This window comes from Pieris napi, chromosome 15 (assembly GCF_905475465.1).
Source record: "Pieris napi chromosome 15, ilPieNapi1.2, whole genome shotgun sequence".
Lineage (NCBI taxonomy): Eukaryota > Metazoa > Arthropoda > Insecta > Lepidoptera > Pieridae > Pieris > Pieris napi.
The window spans coordinates 5,911,232-5,934,528 of NC_062248.1; the positions used below are offsets into that span (position 1 = coordinate 5,911,232).

The window sequence follows — 23,297 nt, forward strand, 5'->3', positions numbered from 1 at the left end:
TTAACCTTCATAATTAATTTTGAAGGTTAAATAGCTCAAAAATTAATATGTATTTAAATAGTATTTTTTATTTCACCCTGACTTTAACGTAATATATATTTTAGATAATTTTAAAAAAGATAGTGAGTATCTACTTAATTTAGTTGTCAGATGCATATTTCCCTACTTCAAAATTCAATTGTAGTCTATACATTAAGTCATTTAGTCAGTAAGTACATTGCTGTCAATAAATGAAAGAAATGCTAAGCCAAAATATTTATTAAAAACATAATTATAAATCACATGTAACTTTCTCGGTCCCTAAAACGAACAGTACTACGTCGTGGTGGCGGAGCGGGTTCATCGTCGCTGTCCAGCGCGGGTTCATAGCCTTTGTTCATGTAAGACGTTCTGCCGACTGATCCGAGCTAAACAAAAAAAATCATGTTAATTACAAGTACGTTGTAAAATACCGACATCGAATGAATTGATTTAATAAGTGACTGGAGTTGGTTCTCCCTAAGTGCTGATGATGACGTCATGTCACGACAAAATTACACGAGATTATGCAGCTTCTTGTGATACTAACATACTCTTGACGATATTTTGCTTTACAGTACAAGCCAGTATTAAGGCCCTATCCCAGCAGAAATTGCTGTGTCAGTGTCTCGGGATGGACTGCGGGGCGCAGTGGAGAGGTGCGCCGGCCCGTAATAACAATTTTATGTAAAACATTAAATTAATGTAATTTTATGTTTTTTTTTTTCTAAAATGCATTACTTGGCTTACGATAAAATATATTGTGTAAATTTCAAAACCATGTTCTATATTCATTTTCGTCATAAAATGAATTCAAAGTGTCAAAAATTGGCTATGTTTGGATTTTTTTTTCTATCAAACGTTATTTAAATCGTGTATCGATCTTTCAAAATGGATACATAAACTACTAAACTCCACATATTTTTTCCATTCGCCTACTTCAAGAAACGTTGACGAAAAATGGAAAGAAGAATGTACTTTTTTGGAGTTTGGCGACCAGATCAGCCCTTAATTGCACATAATTAGAAAAAGCCGTCATTGCTTAGCCCAGGTGCTAGAAACAAAATCACTTTTCACAGGCGTGACACACAAACGCCAAACGAATTTTTATGCAAATGGTCACATTGAAAAATAGTTTGTCTCAAACCTCTCGTTCGAACCTACGACGTCAACGTTGAGAGTTGCGCAATAACACTACATTGAAATCGTTTAAATTATAAGTTAAGACTATTCTTTTTTTTAAAACTATTTTCACTGTTTTGTATACTTAGCGCAGAATACTCTGATTGTTACGAACAAAAGTAATGTTGCCTATAATAAATTATTATACTTACATCAACAAGTGGTTCATCATAAAGGTATCCAGAAGTAGAATCCCGCTGCAGTTGTGACCGCCGTCGGTCAGCGAGTACCGAGTCTCGGCGTGTCATGAGCGCGCGTAAAGTCGCACGGCGCGTCGCCGCATCACCGCCCAGGGATGGCAGGCGGTTCAGGGTATCTGTAGTTAATGTATTTCGCTATATGAAGTCTTTACTAATATAATAGAGAGCAAAGGTATGTTTATAACGAAGTAATCAAACATTACTCATCCATTAATAACATTGCTTTTATTTAAATAAATTTTAAAACGAAACGTCCAGCCGTGCGTAATCGAGAAAGGTCGCTAATATTAACTATAATAACTTTTAATGAATCAATAATATTTACAATAAGACTGTTGACTATTTACGTACAATGTTTGTTCATCTTCATTCATCACAATTGAGTATTTCTTACCAATTCGACTTAGCGTTAAAACTCAAACTCAAAATATCTTTATTCATGTAGATAAACAAGTACACTTATGAATTGTCAGAAAGAAGTTAAATATAATTGTAAATTTACATTTAGTACCAGTTCGCGTCAAGGGCGTAGAGCGGGTAAGAAGAACTGGCAAGAAACTTTCCTCCACTCTTTTTAATCTCCAAGTATTGTCATACAAATTGTTTCTTCAAGAACGTACCAATTCTTAAAAGGTCGGCAACGCCCTCTCGTGCCTTAAGCATGAGAGGGCGTTGAGAGAGTGCCCATGGGCGGCGGTATCACTTAATATCAGGTAAGTATCCTACCCGTTTGCTATACCTAACAATATTTTTTAAATTTTTTATTATTATACATATTATCTTACAATCAGTCAGCTAGACTATGAGCAGATGTATTGAGAGCTGTTAGGTTAATAACAAAATAACAATAATTAATGATATGTTTTGTATCTTACTGTTATCACTATTCTGAAGTATGGTAAGGCGACGTTTGAAATTAGCGTCCAAGTTGACAACGCTATGTTTATTATCCCTGGCTTTTTCGAGGTTGTGTAAAGTCTTTCTTCGGGATACAGTGGAGACATCCACACCTCGTTTCTCTAAATCATCGACGTTTAATTTTTGCAGGTCTTTGGCTATTTCGACCGCACGCTTCTCGAAAAGGGCATCGCCAGTCATTTCGTGAGGCTAAAATCATATTTATCGGTACAGTCACGGTTAGTATAATTGTTAGTTACGTTTTGTTTTAGAAGTCTTAGGAATATAAGAAATCTATAAGGGTGTAATAATTTACCTGTGTACACACAACTTTTACGGCTTTGCAAAACTAACAAATGAATCCAAAAACAATAAGACATAATATTCATAAAAAAATAACATTTCTTCAAATTTTGACCGATTTTTTTAATTACAAAAGAAATTAAAGATTCCATCGAGCAATATCAATTACAGGAATCTTGTGGTTAAAAACTAATGATAACCACAACATTTCGGTATCTTTTTATCTCGATATTTTAATTGCCAATGACATGAAGTTAAGTTCCATAAAATTTAATTTCAAAATATTTTTTAAAACATTTTACTCTATATCAGTTATTCGAAAACCGAGAACTAAGCTATTTTATACACATGTATAACTTTTTTTTAATTATCATATAAGTAAAAATATATAATACCTTTTTGGTGAAGTACCAGTTCAGTTGCGCCGTAGACAGCAAATGAGTAAGAGTCCCCATTCGATGGAACAACATGCCGATAAATTGAATTACCATCACCAGCCCGAAGAAAATAATGAAAACGGATCCAATAGGCTCTAACATTAGGAATTCGCGGTCGATTTGCACCTAGAAACATGCATACTTAGAAAAAAATATTCGGCCAATAACAGATGCTATTGTTAACTATTTTCATACAAAAACTACATGCGCATATTTTCCACCACTAAATTTGTTTCCCCTTCTCCTTTTATATTCAGTAAGTCTGAGAATCGGCTACTATCTATCTTTCAACCCCTAAATGTTAAGGGTGATCCACCCCTAAATGTTTATTATAATTTTTTTGTTGGTTTTTTTTGTATGTTACATAATACAAAAACATACAACCTTTAATTTTCACCTCTCTACGATCAACCCCTATTTTTTATTGGTTAATTAAAATACTCGACTTGTACTCTCAGGTTTATATTGAGAAAAATTCACAGAAAAACATAAAAGTTTTCATTCCGGAAAACCTAGTCTGTGGGGTAGCATAGCAAATTGTTTCATGTTGGTATGTACTTAAAAGGTAGGCTAGATAAAATCACATTAAGAAGATACGAAGTTCGCGGGGGCAGCTAGTATAGTATAAAAATGTTAGATAGATTAACGCATTGCTTTATGACTACCTAAATAATATAAGGCGCTATTTATCGCTATTGAATGTCCTAGACTCGACGACGTAAAACCGCCACTATTAGTGAATTTCTTTCATTATTAGTTTGAATTGTAAGGGTTTTATGCATTTTTGGTAAGGCGTATTATAATGCACAAAAATTGAAAGTAATGTAATAACCGTTCTGAAATATAACGATTGTTCTTGAGGACGCAGATTCTTGCATACGCGAAATCCACGCGAGCGACCTTGTTGCCAAAAAAATCCTAATATAGAAAAATCTTACCATATTATTATCCTTGTCATATTCGATCTTTATCTTCTGTCCAAAAGGCCATTTGATATGCAATACATCTTGATTTAGTTGCAGTATGAATACTACTACGACGAACAGCACGTTCAGCATCAAAAAGGCAAACACCATGTTATCACGCAAGTTCTTCAATTCAGTTTTGATTCTATCCTAAAGAAAAACATCATATATACAAAATACACTTAACAACATATATACAAAACTGTAAGATTCGACTCACAAAGGACAGAAAACATGAACTTGAAATTTTGAAAAATCGTATGAAGTTTATGCAGGAAATTTCCCCGTAAAAAGTTATCTACACTAAATATTATAAACATTTGGTTGTTTTTTTGCATTTTTTGCTTTAAATCTACTGGACCGGATTGATTTCTTTCACCATTTTTTTTTTTAAGACAATTCACACATTGACCTAGTCCCATGCTAAGCTGGTGAAGCTTGTGTTATGGGTACTAGGCAACGGATATACATACATATTATCGATAGATAGACATATAAATACATATTTATACACCCAAGACCTAAGCACAACACCAAATGCTCATCACATATAGGCTATAGAGCATAGGCTTAGAATATACTCGTATATTATAAAACAAGTGAAGACGTGCTTTAGACACAAACTGAAGTCCAAATCAGTCATGATTATGGCTAGAGACGCTAAATATGTGCCTCATTTAAAGTTAACGAATATTATTGATAGTTAAACGCGATTTTACCTGTTCTGCTTTGTTCTCATCAATAGGCCTCAAGTAGGCGTCAACTAAGTCCTTCCAAAATTCGGTTTCAGCCGTCGTCAGAAAATCAACTTCACCTTTTTGCAAATTCGGGTCTTCTATCCAATATGGGTTTATTAGATCGTCTCGCTCTTCCTGAAATCATTCATTAATAATGTAACGTTTTTTTTTCTTCCAACTAATAAAAGCGATGCTAACCGAAGAAATTTTGAAAACAACAAATTAAAGGAATAGTTTTATCGATTAAACAAAAGCATAAATGAAATTGTAGCTCAAGGGCTTCTGTTGTTATAATATAATTCTAGATTCTAAATCTTCAAGATATGCGAATTTACTAAAGTTAGTCTAAAGTATAAATATCGAAAATATAAAAAATAAACAACTACATGGCTGGATTATTTTAAAGTTTTTACTTACATATTAAACATTTAAACAAAAATTCATGTGACGGTAAACACAAAATTGATTACAATTTGTCTGTTCACTTGTTGACTTTCATTAAATTAATGTAAATAACAAATTTGACATACCCTTGGTATTTCAACGGAATCTTCACTATCTTCATATTCGGTTAACATTGAGAGTGTGTCATTACGTATACCCATTGATGAACGCCGACGCGCTCGGGGCTCAGTTATTTCTTGTGGGGCTCCTCTGAAATACATACATAAATACATATTAACTCATATAATCTTCACATATAGTTCATTGATATGTAAATATCTACATATAGATGCGGTACATAAATATATTCTGTTAAAAAGATTTATAAAACAATTTTTGTTTATCTAAGAAAAACGTATACGCATGTTCTCGAATAATCTGCCTCAATTAAGGAATCGATCGTAAAAGAAAAATAAATAAAATAATAAATTTAAAATACTATGTGTATTTACATTATCATAACGTCATTTACACGAAAAATTACTTGTCAACCTGACAAAGTTAAAAGTAAGCGAAAGGAAAAAATTTACCTGGTAGGTAAATATATATTTTTAAGGTAGGTATAGTTCTAGTAAATATCCAGGACGATAAATCAAGATGCCTTGACAAATGACAGTGCGTGTCGAAAAATTTTCATACAAATTTGGTTTTCGACTTACTTCATACACTACTGTTAAGGCATCTTGACTAAGAACCCAGAAACGCATATGAAACATATATATATGATATTGACAGAAACTGGATTGACTGGACTGGATGAGATCAGTTACCAAGAAACTAATACTACTAAAAAAAAATAACCATTTCGTGAAAAAAAACTTACAAATTATCAAGTCTTTTCTCAATCTTTTCCAGCGCGCTAGATATCTTTAGTAGATGCAAATCTTCCTTGTATTCCTTGGGGTTCGTACAACATAGGCAACGGAAGAGTCCAGAAATGCTGAACTCTATAGAACCACTCGTTTCTTCAGATTTACCGAACCAGCTCATTACACTCTGGGTGTCCATCTTCTTCGTTGCCTCTTCGTTTGCCTTCTTCTCTAATTCCAAGTCCTAAAAGAAAAATATTATAAGTTTTGTGTCCTCCGTATTGTATACGAGGTTCTATGTTTGATTTCCGACGAAGCACAAAGTTATTTCAAGTTCAAAGAGACTCGCATACTAGTCTCAATGAGGTTGGAAATGTTTGCCTGTTAGACTAATTTTATTTATTTATTTATTTATTTATTAACACTTCGTTGCAAAAAACAATAAATCAAACACAATACAAAAAAATAAATTATAAGGGATGCAACGGGCGGCCTTATCGCTAATAAGCGATCTCTTCCAGGCAACCCTAGTTAAAGAAAAACTAAAAAAAAAGAAACATGATTCGTGCGAGAAGTGCAGAAACAAATGTTATATAAAAAAAAATATATATATACATAGTACCTTAATCTAAAGTAATACAAAAAAATTTTATAAACAACAGACTAAAAACTTAAAAGCTAATCTTACAAATACATGGACAGCAAATAGTGAAGTAAAAGGAAACATAAGATTTATACAAGTCACGATTGATCAGGATAGGATAAGGTTAAGAAATGATTATACAGAAGAGTTTTAAAAGATGACAGAGAAGTAGCCAATCGTACGGAGTCGGGCAGCGTATTCCACAACTTAATGGCGGAGATCGTGAATGAATTGCCTAAGAAGGATGAAGTGTGAGATGGAATTTCCAATAAACATCTATTACAAGAGCGTAACATATAGTTAGAAGGACCTTTGTGTCTTTATTATGTTAGTTATATTCAAAATTTCGAAATGTACATAGAAAAAGACACATTACATAACATAAATAAACGTTATATTTGTATGAAATGAAAAATAGAATTTTATGAGAACAAACTCGCCTTCAAAGTCTTCTTAACCGCAACTTCTCTTGTACCCCAAGATACGTTGTTAAGATTACATAGTGAGTAAATAATAAGCAACATGTACATGCTTGGAATGGTTATGTAGTAGATTCCGATGTACAGTAAACAGGAAATTTCTTGTGGATGTAACGCACCCGTTACGAAAAACAGCCCGAATGTTGCCACAAAAAATATACTGGTGGGTGCTAGCCACCCGTCCTCTACTATTTGTAACGCTATCCCGACTATCACAAACATCATTACCATAGCGTATAAACATGTTATTATGTTTGCGAATTGTATCTGAAAAAAAATTATAAAATTAATTTAAAAAAAAAATGTGCGAAGAAATATACCCTGTAACAATGAAACATTACCTACTACCACGGTGTCATATTTATTTAATATTATATACCTTACAACATTTTACAATTACAAATAGCAATTTATTTACATAATTTTTTAAATGTCATTAAACATTTCCTGATATTAAATTAAATGCGTGAAAAATCTATTTAACATTTTAAGAATTGTTAGATTTAAAAAAAATATTCTTATCGACCACAATTTTTCTGTTTTTAGACGCGGTTTTTACTGGTTTATTTCCAATGAAAATTAATAATCACTTACTTGTATTTTAGAATCGCAGGTCATACATATAATGATGAACGCTATAACAGGTACTGCATTAAGAATCAACGCATTTGTATTACTTAGTCCAGTGATGGCGTTAAGAGCTCCAATCATCATCAGGAATATGGTTCCAGGACCCAAAACTGTACCGGCCATTAACATTATCTGAAACATCATTACATTATAATTTATAGATGAGAACGATCTCCGAAAAACAAACTCAATGATTCTGCGCAATTTATAATTTCTCTAATATCTGTGTAAATCATATTTTGCTGCTAAATATTCATTTTGTAGATGAACTCATGAGAAATTTGTTTGATATTGATAAAGGTATTTTTTAATAATAACAATATTTCCAAATCAAAGCACATAAAGGTGATAAGATAAAAAGGATTAAATGTATGATTTAAATCTAGATTAATCCAAGATTATAACGGGTCAAATAATTAATGTTATCATTAAAGTGTTATATTAATAATTATTTTTATTATTCAAAATCAATTATGAATCGCAGACAAAGAAATCAAATTAGCTCGTAAAACTGTGCTGAATATTTAAGTTAAAATATAAAGCGACTACTGTATAGCCAAAACTGCATTTTTCACGCAAACTTTTTGTAAATGAAAAGAAAAACCACAAAATCCCAGAAAAATACAGACTAGCACTGATTTGGTATTTGTTTCTTTTTTGTCGATGAGCGAATAATAAACAAAAATATTTTTGCCCTCTTAAATTTTTTTTAAGGAAATTTGATTTAAATAATACCAAAATTTATAAACAAATAGATGAACATCTAATTTTATTATAAAAAAGTTCGTTCTGATCAGTGTCTTAATATCAATTAATAGATATTATTTGTTAGGGAAACGATTTCATTAAACAGTTTTCCTACTAGATTTTTTACCTGATACGCAATATATAGCATAGATATGTTGTCATTGGCCTTAACAGTATGTTTGGCATCAGTCAACAGATCCAAAATATTGGCCATAGTAGATGGAACCCAACGTCTCCGTTGGTTGAAGAACTCGTCAAATCTTTCAGGACAGTGAGTATACGCATCGGATGCCGCTGAATATTCCACACGATAGCCTCGTTGAAGGAGTAAGGTACACAGCCATCGATCTTCACCTATAATGCCATTTATGACTTATGATAATTATAAAAAAGTATTTAAAGATGTTTGTTGGTTGTGAGCAGTGTTGGCCTAGTGGCTTCAGTGTGCGACTCTCATACCTGAGGTCGTGGATCGATCCTTGGCTGTGCCCCAATGGACTTTCTTTCTATGTGCGCATTCAACATTTGCTCGAACGGTGATGGAAAATATCGTGAGGAAACCAAAACGTCTTAGACCTAAAAAGTCGACGGCGTGTGTGGCAGTGGAGGCTGATCACCTACTCGCCTATTAGATTTAAAAATGATCATGAAACAGATTCAAGAATCTGAGGCCAAGACCTAATGAGGTTGTAGCGCCACAGATTTTTTTTTTATAGATGTTATTTCTATGTTTTTAAAATTAAGAATTTCAATACAAAAACTGGATTATTCGCCAATTTATTTGTCTTTTATTAGAAAGTGTAAACCCAAAGAAATAAACAAATGAAGACACTCAAGCACCCCAGTTAAAGGGCGACACGCTTATATTTATATACCCAAATGAAAAGTCACAAACAAGACAAACGCTAAAATCTACCTATCTAAGACTTACAAGATTTATTCAATAAAGTCTTATAAAATGTTGATATAACCATACCCTGATCGTATTGAACGTAATGTCGCGCTTCACTAGCAGTGAGAGTGTATTTCTTCATAATGTTATCGTCCATCAGAGCCTTTCCTCGGAACAGTGAAAAGCAGCCAGGACTACAGAGAACACACCCAATCATATGTTCAGTGGCCTTTTGAAGCCAGTGACCAATTGCGTACTCAAATATTTGGTACCAAGCCATGAAACCTGAAAAGATTTTTTTATTTATTTTAGTATAGTCTGTATGTCAAATTATTTAGTCACTGTGGAAGTTGACATATGACAGTTTAGACAGATTTCAGTTAATTCATTTGTTTAAATTTGAATGTGTTAAATAATAAATCAGGAAATTGAGAATTGGATAAAAAGCTAATTGACGTTTCAGTTTTCAGCAACCCATTTCTTTATTAGACCATTTGCAATTCCTTTCCTTTCCATTTGCAATTTTCGATTAAATTGTTTTATATTTTTTTAAATATTACATACCAAAGCATTTTTTTAAATCTGTGTGGTTTAAACTTCTCAAATAATATTCAATTATGATCTAACATATGTAATATTATGCTCCATATCTTCTACAAAATGCATGTTTTTGAAGTGAAACTTCTTTAGGCGCATGAGGGTAAAATTTTTACGGATGGAACACAATAATCGCGTCACGAAGATGTGCAGCATTTTTGTCGAAGAAAAGGGAGAGAGAGTGATTGAGAGAAAGCGAGAAGAGCGAAATACCGTATAGAAATTCTATTTTTAAAATTAAAATTTCGTAAAGAGAATTTATGAAATATTAGTATTTTATATTTTATGCAAAATATTTTATTGAAATCTCAAATGACGAAAATTAAATTACCACATGTTTTTTTTTAATGAAAAAAAATTAAAAAAAAAAATTTATAATAATTTGATATATATATTTGTATTAATAATTTGATAACAATTAAATTCCTAACATATCTTCCTTTTCCCTTTCTAAGTCTCAGAAATCTAAAGTTTTAGATTTGTATAAATATAAACAAGACATAAAAATTAGTTTGCCAAAGAAGTTTCACTTCTGACATGTATACTTTGTACGCACGCACTTTTTTTAATTAGCTGTGGTCATTTCAACTATAGTCTTGTGGAAAGGATCAAAGTTTGAGAGACAAAATGATGACAACTCGTCTAACTAGATTTCAGTTTGACAGCCTTTATAAACCAAGCCTAAAGCGGCCATAGACGGACCGCATGTTGCAGTCAAGACCGACTGCAATATGCGGTTTGCTCAGGAACTGCTCGAGCGGTCCGTGTATTGCGAATATGAATTTAGTATGGAAACTGCAGATCGCCGTGCGGCGATAGGTTTCTTCATGGTATGCTTACCGGATCCAACAGGATGAATACGTCCACAGGCAGCTCCTAAATTCTTATCTTTCTTCATCAAATCGATAAGCAAAGTCAATGCACTAGGTTTAAAATCAATGTCACCATCTAACGCTAACAGGTAGCTGTTCTCAGCTATCACTTCCTTACGGTCCACTGAGAGTGGTAGGTCCATCAAACGGTGACCCAGCAAATAGTACATGTACATAACCTAAAACATATAAATTTACTGCCAATTGAAAAAGTCATCACTCAAGTTGCTAATACACAATGCTGTATGGGGCAGAATTCCTGACTAAACACAACAGCTGTGCCAGTACTCTGTACCTGGTATAAGCTATAGCAATCTCGAACTTAAGATTGCATGGCACAAACATTCAATATTAAATGCGAGTTCCTTACCGCTATCAGAAGTTACAGACTATCAACTCTTCTCGTTTAGTTGTCCAATAAAAAAATAATCAAAACTTTTAAGAGAACATTTTTTATCTTCCCTTAAAATAATATTAAAACGAAAGCCAACAAGAAACTAAATCATCATTGGTAATACCAATGAGATTATTAAAGAACATTTTGTTTTATAGACGCAACTACTCAATTCAGATTTATTTCCGCATTTCCTTTATTCATAGTTTTACACTATTTTTAGACTCACTATTAGAATCGTTATCATGAGAGATTGAGATATGAGACATTTTACTACGATATCAGATAGTAAAGCTAAGAACGCACTAGGCCAATGGCAATATAAACGATAAGGTTAAGGTGAATGCATTAAGTATTGCCAAATCAATGCAGAATATAAGGTCTTTGTGTATTTTACGAAATAGATAAATAAGGATAATAAGCCATACAAGCGTACCGCAAGAATTAGTTGACTCTATAAATGAACGTAGATATTTCACACGCACAAAATTTCATAGATACATTCTATATATAAAGAAGAGTTTTACGTATGCGTTCTGCGCCCTTTAATCCGGTCAAATTAGACTAAAAAATAGGGGTAAGCTTACTATAATTCGCACTTGGCTGAATATTGGTAGGATTGCTCAATACACTATTATAAAGGAAATGTGAAAAGTCCTCATCGATCCGGCACGTGCAAAACAATTTACTCGGGATCAAAGGTCACAAAAACGGGTTTTTCGCGATTTTCAGCAAAATGGTAAGTTTTATCATAAAATTAGTTTAGACAAAAATTGTAGATCAGATAATTATCTATAAAAAATGTCAAAATACTTTTTTTCCTAAGAGCCACCGTTTTTGAGATATCACTATTCGAAAAGTTGAAAGAGTTGTAATCGTCATAATATACACACGTTTCCAAGCCACCTTTGGGGTAGTGTACTTAGCGCTTTTTTTTTAATGTGGTTTCCCCGGTAGGCCTATTCCACTGATCTTTTATGTTCTGTTGCTCTGGTACGAGGAGGACTTTAAGTAGATGTACTGGCTTCTTGTTCTTTATGTTGTCTTTTAATAGCTGCAGCAATGGAACACAAGCCGTAATACAAGCAAAAATATCGTTCTATCGGTCAGTGTGACTTATACATATAAAATATGAAAATTTCAGGTAAAAAAACCCAGTCCTTTATTTTCTACACTAGTATAACCTTCAGCAACATCGCTCTGGAGTGAAAACACGTGTTTATTGTAACCTATTTTTTCTAACCTATTTCGTGCTGTTTTGAATTCTATAACAAAAATGTCAGAATATTGTTTTATTTGTGCTAAACTTTTAACTGAAGGTGAAATTGTTACTGTTGAACGTGGTATGAAGACATTGGCAAGTACTGAAAGAGCTGATGAATTTTCAGAATATCTTAAAAATCAGAAATCTGTGACCATACATGTGGAGTGTCGTAAAAATTATACTCGAAAGTGTGCCATTGCTGCAGCTATTAAAAGACAACATAAAGAACAAGAAGCCAGTACATCTACTTAAAGTCCTCCTCGTACCAGAGCAACAGAACATAAAAGATCAGTGGAATAGGCCTACCGGGGAAACCACATTAAAAAAAAAAGCGCTAAGTACACTACCTCAAAGTAGGCTTGGAAACGTGTGTATATTATGACGATTACAACTCTTTCAACTTTTCGAATAGTGATATCTCAAAAACGGTGGCTCTTAGGAAAAAAAGTATTTCAACATTTTTTATAGATAATTATCTGATCTACAATTTTTGTCTAAACTAATTTTATGATAAAACTTACCATTTTGCTGAAAATCGCGAAAAACCCATTTTTGTGATCTTTGAGCCGGAGTAAATTTTTTTGCACGTGCCGGATCGATGAGGACTTTTCACATTTCCTTTATAATAGTGTATTGAGCAATCCTACCAATATTCAGCCAAGTGCGAATTATAGTAGCCTTGGATGTCTAAATTGACCGGACTACTTGATAGAACTAGAGGCAACAAATGTGAATTTAAATGTTTTATTGACGTTTAAATGATAATAAATTTTACGGCCTACTTATCTATTCCACAATCTATACTACTCGATGTTCAATGATATGCTAGACATTGTAAAACTATTAAGCCTGCAATGAAATGCCAGTTAAATATATAAAATTTTAAAATACTTAATATAGTATTGTCTCTTATTGACATAACCTTTACACATTTAAAGAAAACACTTTTGAACCGGATTAAAGTCATGTATTATTATAAATTTACAATTATTTTACATAATTTTAAATTTAACCGACGTTTCGCGTGCTTTACAGCGTGCGTTGACCACGGTGACTGAATACAAAAGGTCTATATATAAGAATTTAAAATTATGTAAAATAATTATAAATTTATACATACTTTAATCCGGTTAAAAAATGTTTTCTTTAAATACTTAATATATTTAATTTTTGACCTAAAAGCGAACTAAAGCGCGCTATTATATTTCGTCGTTCTCGAAGAAGTGCTAGGAAATCAATTCATAGATATTAATTATATATCGAGTATAAATGACTCTCATAGCTAAAAAAGGATTATTCCTCACTGTACTTATAAGATATTTTAGATACCTGAGACCATCTCTTCTTATGTCTGATTTTCGATTTATCCTTCAAGTGGCAAATCATTTTATTCTTCCCAGGCAGTGTCCAGACTAACCTTCCACCATAAGGTGTTGGAAATTTCTTCGGTGGCCGAAGCCTTATATTCGTCAAATGCACTTCTGAGGCCGACTCATCTATTGTATCAACTAGGGTTTTTACGAAACGATTGACTTGCGAATCTTCAGCACTGTGATCTGACACTTCGAATGCATCGTCCAAGTAAATGTGGGCTGGAATAAAAAAAAATTACCCTACGCTATACCGTAACTTCACTATCACCTTCTTTAAATCGTTCGTTGTTTTATTTTAATAATTGTAATTTTGACGGCTCATTGGTCTAGTGGTTATACCCCTGACTGCGAATCCATGGGTCCCGGGTTCGATCCCCGGCTGAGACGAACATCAATGTGATGAGCATTTGGTGTCGTGCTTAGGTCTTGGGTGATTAAATATGTATTTATATGTCTATCTATCTATAATATGTATGTATATCCGTTGCCTAGTACCCATAACACAAGCTTCACCAGCTTAGCATGGGACTAGGTCAATTGGTGTGATTCGTCCAATCATATAAAAAAAATATGAAAATAGTTTACGCCTCTTCAACATTCGTTCTGTAAGTTCACGCATAAAAAAGGTATATTCGAAAAATATTTATATGTATCAGAATGAATGTTATTTAGAATAATCATTTTTAGTTAATAATAATGTATAGTGGCTCTTACAAAAGTATTTTTTTGATAATACCGCTATTTTTAATAAGGATTTGTCAATGTACTATAGGGTGAGTTATCCTAGTCATTAAAACCAAACATAATTTGAAAAAAATGCATGCAATATTGAACCGTCGTGAGGTCGTGCGTTCGAACCCTGTCTGTGAATGTGAAATAAAAATTCCTCATATTCTAAAGTAAAATTACTGGTAATCTGCATGTGTTAGAAACTAATATCGACAGGTGTTATGCTACTCGCACTTTACCACCTTTTCCCCAAACATGAAATTGATATAAAATAATATAGTTTTACTATATTTCTGTGTTTAACTTACTTTCAAGCTCATAATAATCAGGATCAATAATACCAAGATATTTTTGAGCAACTCTACGTGCGCTTTGGTCTTCATCCAATCGAAGTATGGATTTAAGAAAGCCCAACATCTCTTCCCTTGTTTCGTGCCACATAGTTGCGCATATGTACACTCTAAAAATATAAACTATTCAGTGTCGTTCATCAACAACCCGAGAGGGTTTAAACAGTACGTATAAGACTCCGTGGCGTGTAGTTAAGAAATCCGTTAAATAATGTATTTCGCATGAAAATCTACGCTAGAGTGTCGACTCATAACTTTATCATCTAATAATGGCCGTTTGACACAATAGTCAACATTACGCATCAAATCGTAAATTTGTTTCATTATTCAATAGAGGTGCAGTGGATGTTATTAAAATTTAAAATTGCTAAAGTGGTTATTCTAGTACGAAAGAAGAAAATATTCAACGTAGTGATTGGTTAAGAGCATATTTAATCCAATACGCGTTGTTAGACGACATGATACGTCCTGTCAGTACGTCCGTTATCGATCGTCCGACCAATCACAATCTAACGTTTTGTCTTTTGTTTTATATTCCTATCCCCGAATCTGATGACATAGATGGAAAAAAATATTCAATGTTGTTCTTTATTTCTTAGTGCATTTTATTTATTTGTTTCGCGGTTTTGTATTGGTCAAAGCACTAAGATTTTTTCTGTTTTGGAAATCGAATAGTGGAATTGAGCTTTAATGTTAGATCATAGAATTTACCTCGTAACGTTATCTGAAGGCTTAACGTCTCGAGGTTCAACTGTGGAACTTGAAATCGAGGCGTCATCTTTCATGTCTAGTATATCCTGAAAAATAAATATTTATCTAACATCGTTTCACATATGGAATATTAAGGTGATTCAATATACCGATAAGTGATATAATCCTGAATTAGAATGTTTTTTTTTATTTCCCTAGTTTTTCAGCTAAATTAAGTAAATGAACAAGTATTTCCTTTATTTAAGGAATTTTTAAGCAGTGTAAAGTATACACTAGATATCAATTAATACATTTAAGTGTACGTGTTCGCCAAAGTAAATTCCTCCTCAAAAATAGTATTTTAATATATAATATACATTTTTCCATATTTCGGAATCAGTTATAGATCACGTGGTACTAATTTAATTATTTTTCACAGAATTTAATCTATTGTGAATCTTATCACAATCGCCTTCACTTATCGTCAGTGTCATCTACTTAACGGTTCAAGATCAGTTAGTAGCTGATAAATGTTTAATACAAATTACGACTTATTTAAGTATATAGAAAAAAGGAAATGGTTTCATTTTTTAATATTAAAATTGACTCTAAATTACTATATATGACACGGTGTTATCTATATATTATATAGATAATCTATATATATTAATCTATATATAATATATATATATATATATATATATATATATATACAGACATATTTATGCATACAGTGAATAATTTCAAAACCAGTACATCTGGTACAAACGGAGATATTGTTAATGAACTGAAGCTGAATAAAATGTATAGAAACGAAATTGGAATTAATGCCTTTATTTTTCTAAGCGAATTAAAAAGTTTCAACGGTTTTAACTGAATTGATTTGATAGTCAAATTTATATCAAGGTTTATGACAAATACCTATATCAAAGATACCTCACAAAGGAACGGAACGTTTTCATGCAAAACAACAAGAGCATTTTACATCATTTTCTTTATCATATAAAGAAATAACACTTACTTTACCTTTTACTTGAAACTGGCATAAAGTTAAAACTATTGCCATAAAAAAAATAAAAACACTTACTTCTACTGGTATATCGGCATCATCATCCCTCGTTCTATTCATAAGCATCGACTGATCGATCAATAACCCGGAATACCAGGGCTTCGCAAATAGTTTGTCGGTAGCCGCAAGACGCTCACAACGAGGTGTCCATGTATGTATGGTGATCCAAGCTTGAGATGCGAGCCATACTAACCAAATCCATGTCATTTCACGACCGATGTAGTGTTGTAAGAAGTATACTGAGAAAGGTTTATAAATTAAAGGAATGTTTGTGTTTTGAATTAGTTGTCGCGTTTAAAAACTAGTTTTTTTGTTTTTTTGTCATTTTAATTTTTGATCAGTAATTGGTTTTTTTTAATGTTTGTTTTGTTTAATAATTGTTTTGATTAATATTTGTATGATCTATCTCTACATGTATGTCATGTTTGCCTTTAAGTGCTTGTCAGATTAAAAATTGTATTTTGTGGTTATTTTACCAATGTATGTGTGCCGAGCGTTGGCAAGCTTTAATAAAAAAAAACATACGTTTTGAATGCGAGTAAAAGAAATTGCTGTCCTATATGGTATAACATTAAATCATTATGCGCATCCGTTCTATTAGTATTGCCACATTGTTAAATATTTCAGATAAGGTAGACGATTTTTTATGAAATATATCTAGTATACAATATTATGTTTCGTATGTATAGTTTTCTATAAAATTACTTACTGTAAAAATAAGAGAAGACAAGCAATAAATTCAATAAACGGCTAATTCTATAAACATACCTGGAGGAATCGTAAAGCTCAAGTAATCTGGTATCGTTCCATGATACGCACACGGATTGGCATTCCGTATACCACAAACATATATGAGTATATTAACCAGCACTGGTCCAACCAGACTTAGAGAGAACGTAAAACTGAACTGTTGAATAAGGATTTTGCAGGCAAATTTGGAGCAGGCAAAACAAACATACGCCGCCCCAATTTGTATGACTGCGACCCATAAGGATGACACTCCATTTGCAGGCAGTCTAAAGCTACCCTCAATTATCGTGTGGTCTAGGTCAACCACGTTATTTTGAAGAATCGCTTGGATCTGTAACATTTTGATAACAAATTGTGAGGTTAAAAGATGTTTTGCAAAGAAATTTGAAGGTAAGTGGAAGATAAAATTGGTTTAGAGTTACTCTTACTCGCCCGACGAAGCGCCAAAAATAAATTCTCTTCTCACTTTGAAAATAATATTTATTATTAAAGACATGAACTTCTTATCACGTACTAATAATAATAAAAAAATAATCTCAAAACAAATCACTGATACAGGTTGAGAACACCTATAAATTCAATTTAAAAGGGAACATACTAATAAGACACAATACTCAATATTTTCTTTGCAAAATAAACTATACTACACAGTACACACACTTTTTAAAGTTTTGATTGAAACGTATACATAATATATAATGTAATATCAATAAGTATGTTTATGCAATAGAGATCCTAATAAATCGGTGGATCATTTTTTATTACTATCTAATATTAATATTACCTCATGCACGTAATACTCTCGCTGTCCAAAAGCCTCAGCAGCCCACGAAAAGAATTTCTTCGAGTCGTCACCTTGCAACTCCATAGATACCATTATGCATATCATAAATACTATGATTTTCCAAATAGTTAGCACTCTATGCGTGTAGTATCGGGTCTTTTTAAGTTCATCGCGTATCTCACAGAGGTATAAAAAGAATACTGGAATTTAGAAAGATTCATAGTTACATCTAGAAAATAATCTAGCTTTAGCATTTTATTATACTGCTTACCCGAAGATTGTCTATCAATATGGCCTATAAAATTTTCCCACCAGGTTAATGATATGCAAATGGTAGCCATAGGAATCGTCCACAATGCTGAAGTACCATCCAGCAAAGGCCAAACAACAAACGCTGTAACTTGAGCAGACACCGATAAAATATCCAGTAGAAGAATTAAATAATATTTAGAATTTGTTGTGTCTCTGGAAAAAATATTCAAGATTCCTGGTACTACGCATAAGGCGTTCATTAACATCGCTCCTTTTACCACGTCTAGCTCTGGTAATATGATTAGGATTAGCGTTGCTACGCCTATTGTATGTAATGTTTCTATAAGAAAAGCCTAAAAATAAATTAAGCGTTAAATGGCTGTTAAAAATCAGAAGTATCAATTATAACTAGATGCGCCCTGCGATTAGCTGTTTGCAAACCGTTTCTGTATACGAATATCTTCTACTAAGTTAATAAATACTCGGGTTTTCAATGTCAGTGCTTCCAATCTGGAAATTTTTGATTTCCCTTTGGTTTGTATTTAGGATTGTATTAAACTACTTTATTTCTGTATGTTTTTCTAATAATTCAAACGCAATTAGATTCAGATGTGTTTACCGTAAAGAATATTCCTGGGCTAGGTTTCCTAGCGGTCTTGAAAAAGCATATACGCAATGATCTCAAAAACATTCCTAACTCCGGTATGGAAAATATAATGATTATCGCCCAAAGCCATGTTATCCGCTCCTTCAATGTAAGAACCGTTATAAACTGCCTATCCAATGCTGAAAATTATAATGCTTTTGTGTATAAGTCATACTGGTAAAGGATATTAAATTTGTCGTTTATTACTCAATAAGCATTTGTGCTTTTCACACGAAAAAATACAATTTTAATACAATTTTAACCCGCGCGATTTGTTCGCGATGAAACAGGTAAGTGTAATTTAAAAGATTTAAGCACATAGAAGCGACTTGCTTTATAGTAACGATTGTTACACCTTCCATTATCTCTGTCTATTGTTCAGAAAGGATTAAATCTATCGCGAAGTTAAAAACATCTTAGTATTAAAAAGTCGGGGAGAGACTCTGTTAGGTAGGCATAGATAATAATAGGTTCAATAATTTAAAATACCTACCTAATGCGCTATTACAATGTGGAATCTGACGTCCTTTTTTTAGTTGAGAACTCATAAAAAGCATTGTCCCTTTGGCTAAAACAGCTGAACCTAATACTGCTGAAAAAACCGTAATATATGCAATGAGTTTCAGAAATTTCACACTGGAGTCCACCCACTCTGTCGATGCCATAGACCCAGTCTCCTTTTTGACAGGAACATCTCGGAATAGATTCCATCCTTTCGTTTCTTGGGTAGTCCGTTGACTAAAAGTAAGATATTAAAATAATGTAGTAATATATCGAGTATCTACTAAAGTCAAAGGTCAAAAATTACTTAAAACTATGTCCACAGACTATTATATGAAAACCCAAACTAAGTTAGGTTCCCGTTTTACCGCCACTGCTGCATTCATAAAGACATAAATCCCTAACGTTTTTATATATTAATTTGAATTTCTGAAATTTTATTTAGTACGACACATTATGTGGGTAGATACAAAATCCTGTGAAGTAGATCGTATCAAACTCTGAGGCCAAGATTCATAAACGACCATAGATGTGTATAATATGAAAATCATTCTATATCTATCAATAAGTAGGTATCGTTTTTAGGCCAAATTGTGCGCAACTAAAGATACAATTTTAAACATTAAACGTACTCTAATTCGTCATTGTCATCATAAAGAGGGTTAAACTCTGAGTCTGATATGTCGCTGTCATCTGGAATACCCTTGTATTCTGACTTTCTGGCCGCCATTACCTATTTGTCTGCAAAGAGTTAAAAGATTTTTTTATCATTTTCGTGTGTTCATAAATTCCTGTGATTTGTGCATTAAGTCGATAACCAGAATCTTACTTATCACAACATATTTATTTTATCAGAACAAAAATAATTTCAAGATAGTAGGGGAAGCCCGGGAAAGTAGCATAGTACGGGTAAGAAGAATAACTGTTTTTTTCCATAAATCTATAACAGATAGTGCTTTGGAATTTTTTTAGTCGTTTCATGTACGACCGGCGATGCCATGACAGTTCAACGAAAAAAATACGCGAGTGCATTTGTTGCAAAATTAGAACAAAAAAGAAATTTCGTTGTTTTGTTACGATTTTTGAACCGTCACAAAAATCGTAACAAAACAACGAAAATTGTACATTACATTATTGTTTTTATATTAATCACTAGTTATCTATGAAATGTTTTATTTAGCCAATTGCACATTTATTCAAGTATTATTTGTGATCGTTACTTTTTGTTTAACTACTAAAATTATAAAAATCTATAAATTCAACCGCAAAGAAAGAAGAATTCCGTTTACGACTTAATGACTTAAAGAAATTGGGTAGGTTCACATCAGTTTCAGTCCAGAACAAGAAAAAGAGCTGTGTACAAATCAAAAGTACAAAGAGTTCTATTGATTATCAGATTGTGGTTTTATTTACATTATTCCTTAACATATGCGTCTTGCCCGGGTTTCCCCTACCCATAACACCTCTTGTACAGATTATTATGTTAGTTAGTATTGTTTGTTATATTGTATTCATATTATGATACCCATTCATAATGCGTTTATACGCATATGGAGTCTGGCTAATGAAAGAAGATAATTGAATTATTTGAAAACTTTCGGATGTCAACACAGAATGTCATTGAATTTCTTAGGTTAGTATGATTTATTGTCTTGATACTTCATGCATTTACTCATTTTTATTTCTATTATATATTTTTTCCGAATAGTTAACAGGTATAAAATAGCCTAAACTTTGTTTTACTTGATAGAATATTTCGTTTCTTTCGCAGGATTTCATTATTCCGAATAAAGTTGTGTTTAATAATAAATATAGTTTTAGTTTTCCATGCAATGCTAGTCATTTTTACTTAAAAGACTAAATACGTATAGTATTTACATTGATAGAAATACAGTTTCTATCAATGTAAAAAATAATAAAATAAAATCAAGTATCAAGTAAGTTTTATCCACAAAATATATCAACTTTTAGGGATACCATACAAATTTTTTTTAATAAGCCGCGCCTTTTCGTTATCTTTTTTCATTAGCCAGACTCTAGTTACTACACTTTTTCAGGAGATTTATTTATGTTAAAAAGGTTTACCAACGGACATTACAATGAAAGCTTACAACCAGGATGACATATAAAGCTGAAGATTTTATTTGGTAGCTTCGAAACTTTTGGTTTTAATAGATAAGTTCACCTTCACCAGATCAACGCGGAGGGGACTAGTGCACGTAAAAAGCACAGTACAAAGTGTTTGTAGATGTTGCTATTTCATCCTTGAGTCACCCTAATTATCGCCTAATTGTCGCCTTTTTCGGACTTTGGCACCTTCGGCATATTATACGAGTACATCTACATAGGCGAAGTATAAATGACAGTTAAGTTTTTAAGTATATTAAATTTTTAACCGACCCCGTTTCTCAAACGCCAGAATGTCAAATTTCTTTAAATATTACTTAGTGATAAGGGAAAACAAATAATAAGAGAAATTCTTCAATATAAAAAAGTTTAAGCATAGGAACTTTAAACAAAGTAGGATCTGAACGTTCTTAGGAATAGTATGGGTTTAAGAAAATTCTAAGAAATAACTTTTGACAAGCGCTAATTAAATAATAATCGTTCCCTTAAACATTTTATTTTATAACAAAGTCCAGAGCCTTTATATATAGTGAAAAAACGATAAAAATATAGTCGCATCGTCATGTCATCGTCATCGCATCGTTTTATACAACAAAAATTCAAAGCACTTACCTTAAATATCACAATAAACACATTATAGATTATCACTTAGTATTTTAACTTTTCTATATTAATTTGCAACGGCACTATGTTCAAGCTAATATTCAAGTCCACGAATGACTAAACTGTCGTATCTAAAGCGTCATTATAATAATTATCATTTGATTATTTATCAGCTATTAAAAGAGATTGTTGTGATTTCTTCAATTTAAGCCAAGCCGCGTTCTAAGATCTTATCGTGTCTATAAAAATATTTTTATGGACTTATTTGCGCAATAATCAGTAATTGTTTATGCTAAAATCTTAATGGTATGTAACTAAGGCGTATGTCCGTATATGACATTCGTAAAATATATTTTTGAAGTTATACTTCTTTAGGCGCGTTGTGAAAAATTGATGAGAGTGAAATTTTACGATGCGCGCGCACCGTGACACAAAATTAACAGAATGAAGTTGCTTACGAAAGATGCTACGGCATTGGACATAATTTAAAAACAACATTCGAATAATAATAGAATTTATGTTACACTTAATGTAAGAGAACAATAATAAATATTTATTTATTTCATTTTTCAAATGTAAACTGAACTTTATTGACTATAATGACTCGTTTTCCAGTCTTTCATTATTTAATTGTAATTAATTATTTGCATGCAATCAAAAACTATTTTTAATAATGCCAAAGAAGTATAACTTCTTACGCGCGTACATAAGTACACGCACCCTTTTTTTACATACTATTTATATATTTAAATACTATTTTTTTTAGTAAAAACTAAGATGTTTTTGTGTTATAGCACGCACTCGCTAATAAACACAAATATTCATTACTTACACCACAATAATATAATCTGGTGCATAATACATATTTAGTTACTATATTGGCTAACAGAAAAAATACTGTAATTATTGTAAC

At 32.3% G+C, this 23,297-nt stretch overlaps 1 protein-coding gene across 1 annotated transcript; it reads right to left on the bottom strand.

Annotated features, from left to right (window-relative positions):
- Nucleotides 1-243: 243 nt before the first annotated feature.
- Nucleotides 244-22,775, bottom strand: LOC125056722 (chitin synthase chs-2-like). The gene is made up of 24 exons (XM_047659996.1): nucleotides 22,394-22,775; nucleotides 20,287-20,395; nucleotides 19,647-19,891; nucleotides 19,127-19,293; nucleotides 18,527-18,860; nucleotides 18,256-18,455; nucleotides 17,490-17,802; nucleotides 16,740-16,960; nucleotides 15,674-15,759; nucleotides 14,921-15,072; nucleotides 13,840-14,102; nucleotides 10,821-11,031; nucleotides 9,468-9,668; nucleotides 8,619-8,845; nucleotides 7,709-7,876; nucleotides 7,076-7,381; nucleotides 6,007-6,236; nucleotides 5,270-5,393; nucleotides 4,722-4,874; nucleotides 3,976-4,152; nucleotides 2,996-3,163; nucleotides 2,276-2,507; nucleotides 1,353-1,516; nucleotides 244-407 (listed from the first exon to the last, which is right to left on the bottom strand). Exons 2-24 carry the CDS (start codon nucleotides 20,382-20,384, stop codon nucleotides 279-281), a joined length of 4,569 nt encoding a protein of 1,522 aa, XP_047515952.1. The 5' UTR covers nucleotides 20,385-20,395; nucleotides 22,394-22,775; the 3' UTR covers nucleotides 244-278.
- Nucleotides 22,776-23,297: the final 522 nt, after the last annotated feature.

Coding starts and splice junctions, on each gene's coding strand:
- LOC125056722 (XM_047659996.1), bottom strand. CDS start 20,384: ATGGCGGCCAGAAAGTCAGAATACAAGGGTATTCCAGATGACAGCGAC. Junction 6,237..7,075: donor CGGTTAAGAAGACTTTGAAG/GCGAGTTTGTTC, acceptor TTTTTCTTTTAG/GACTTGGAATTAGAGAAGAA. Junction 1,517..2,275: donor ACTTCAGAATAGTGATAACA/GTAAGATACAAA, acceptor CATTAACTACAG/ATACCCTGAACCGCCTGCCA.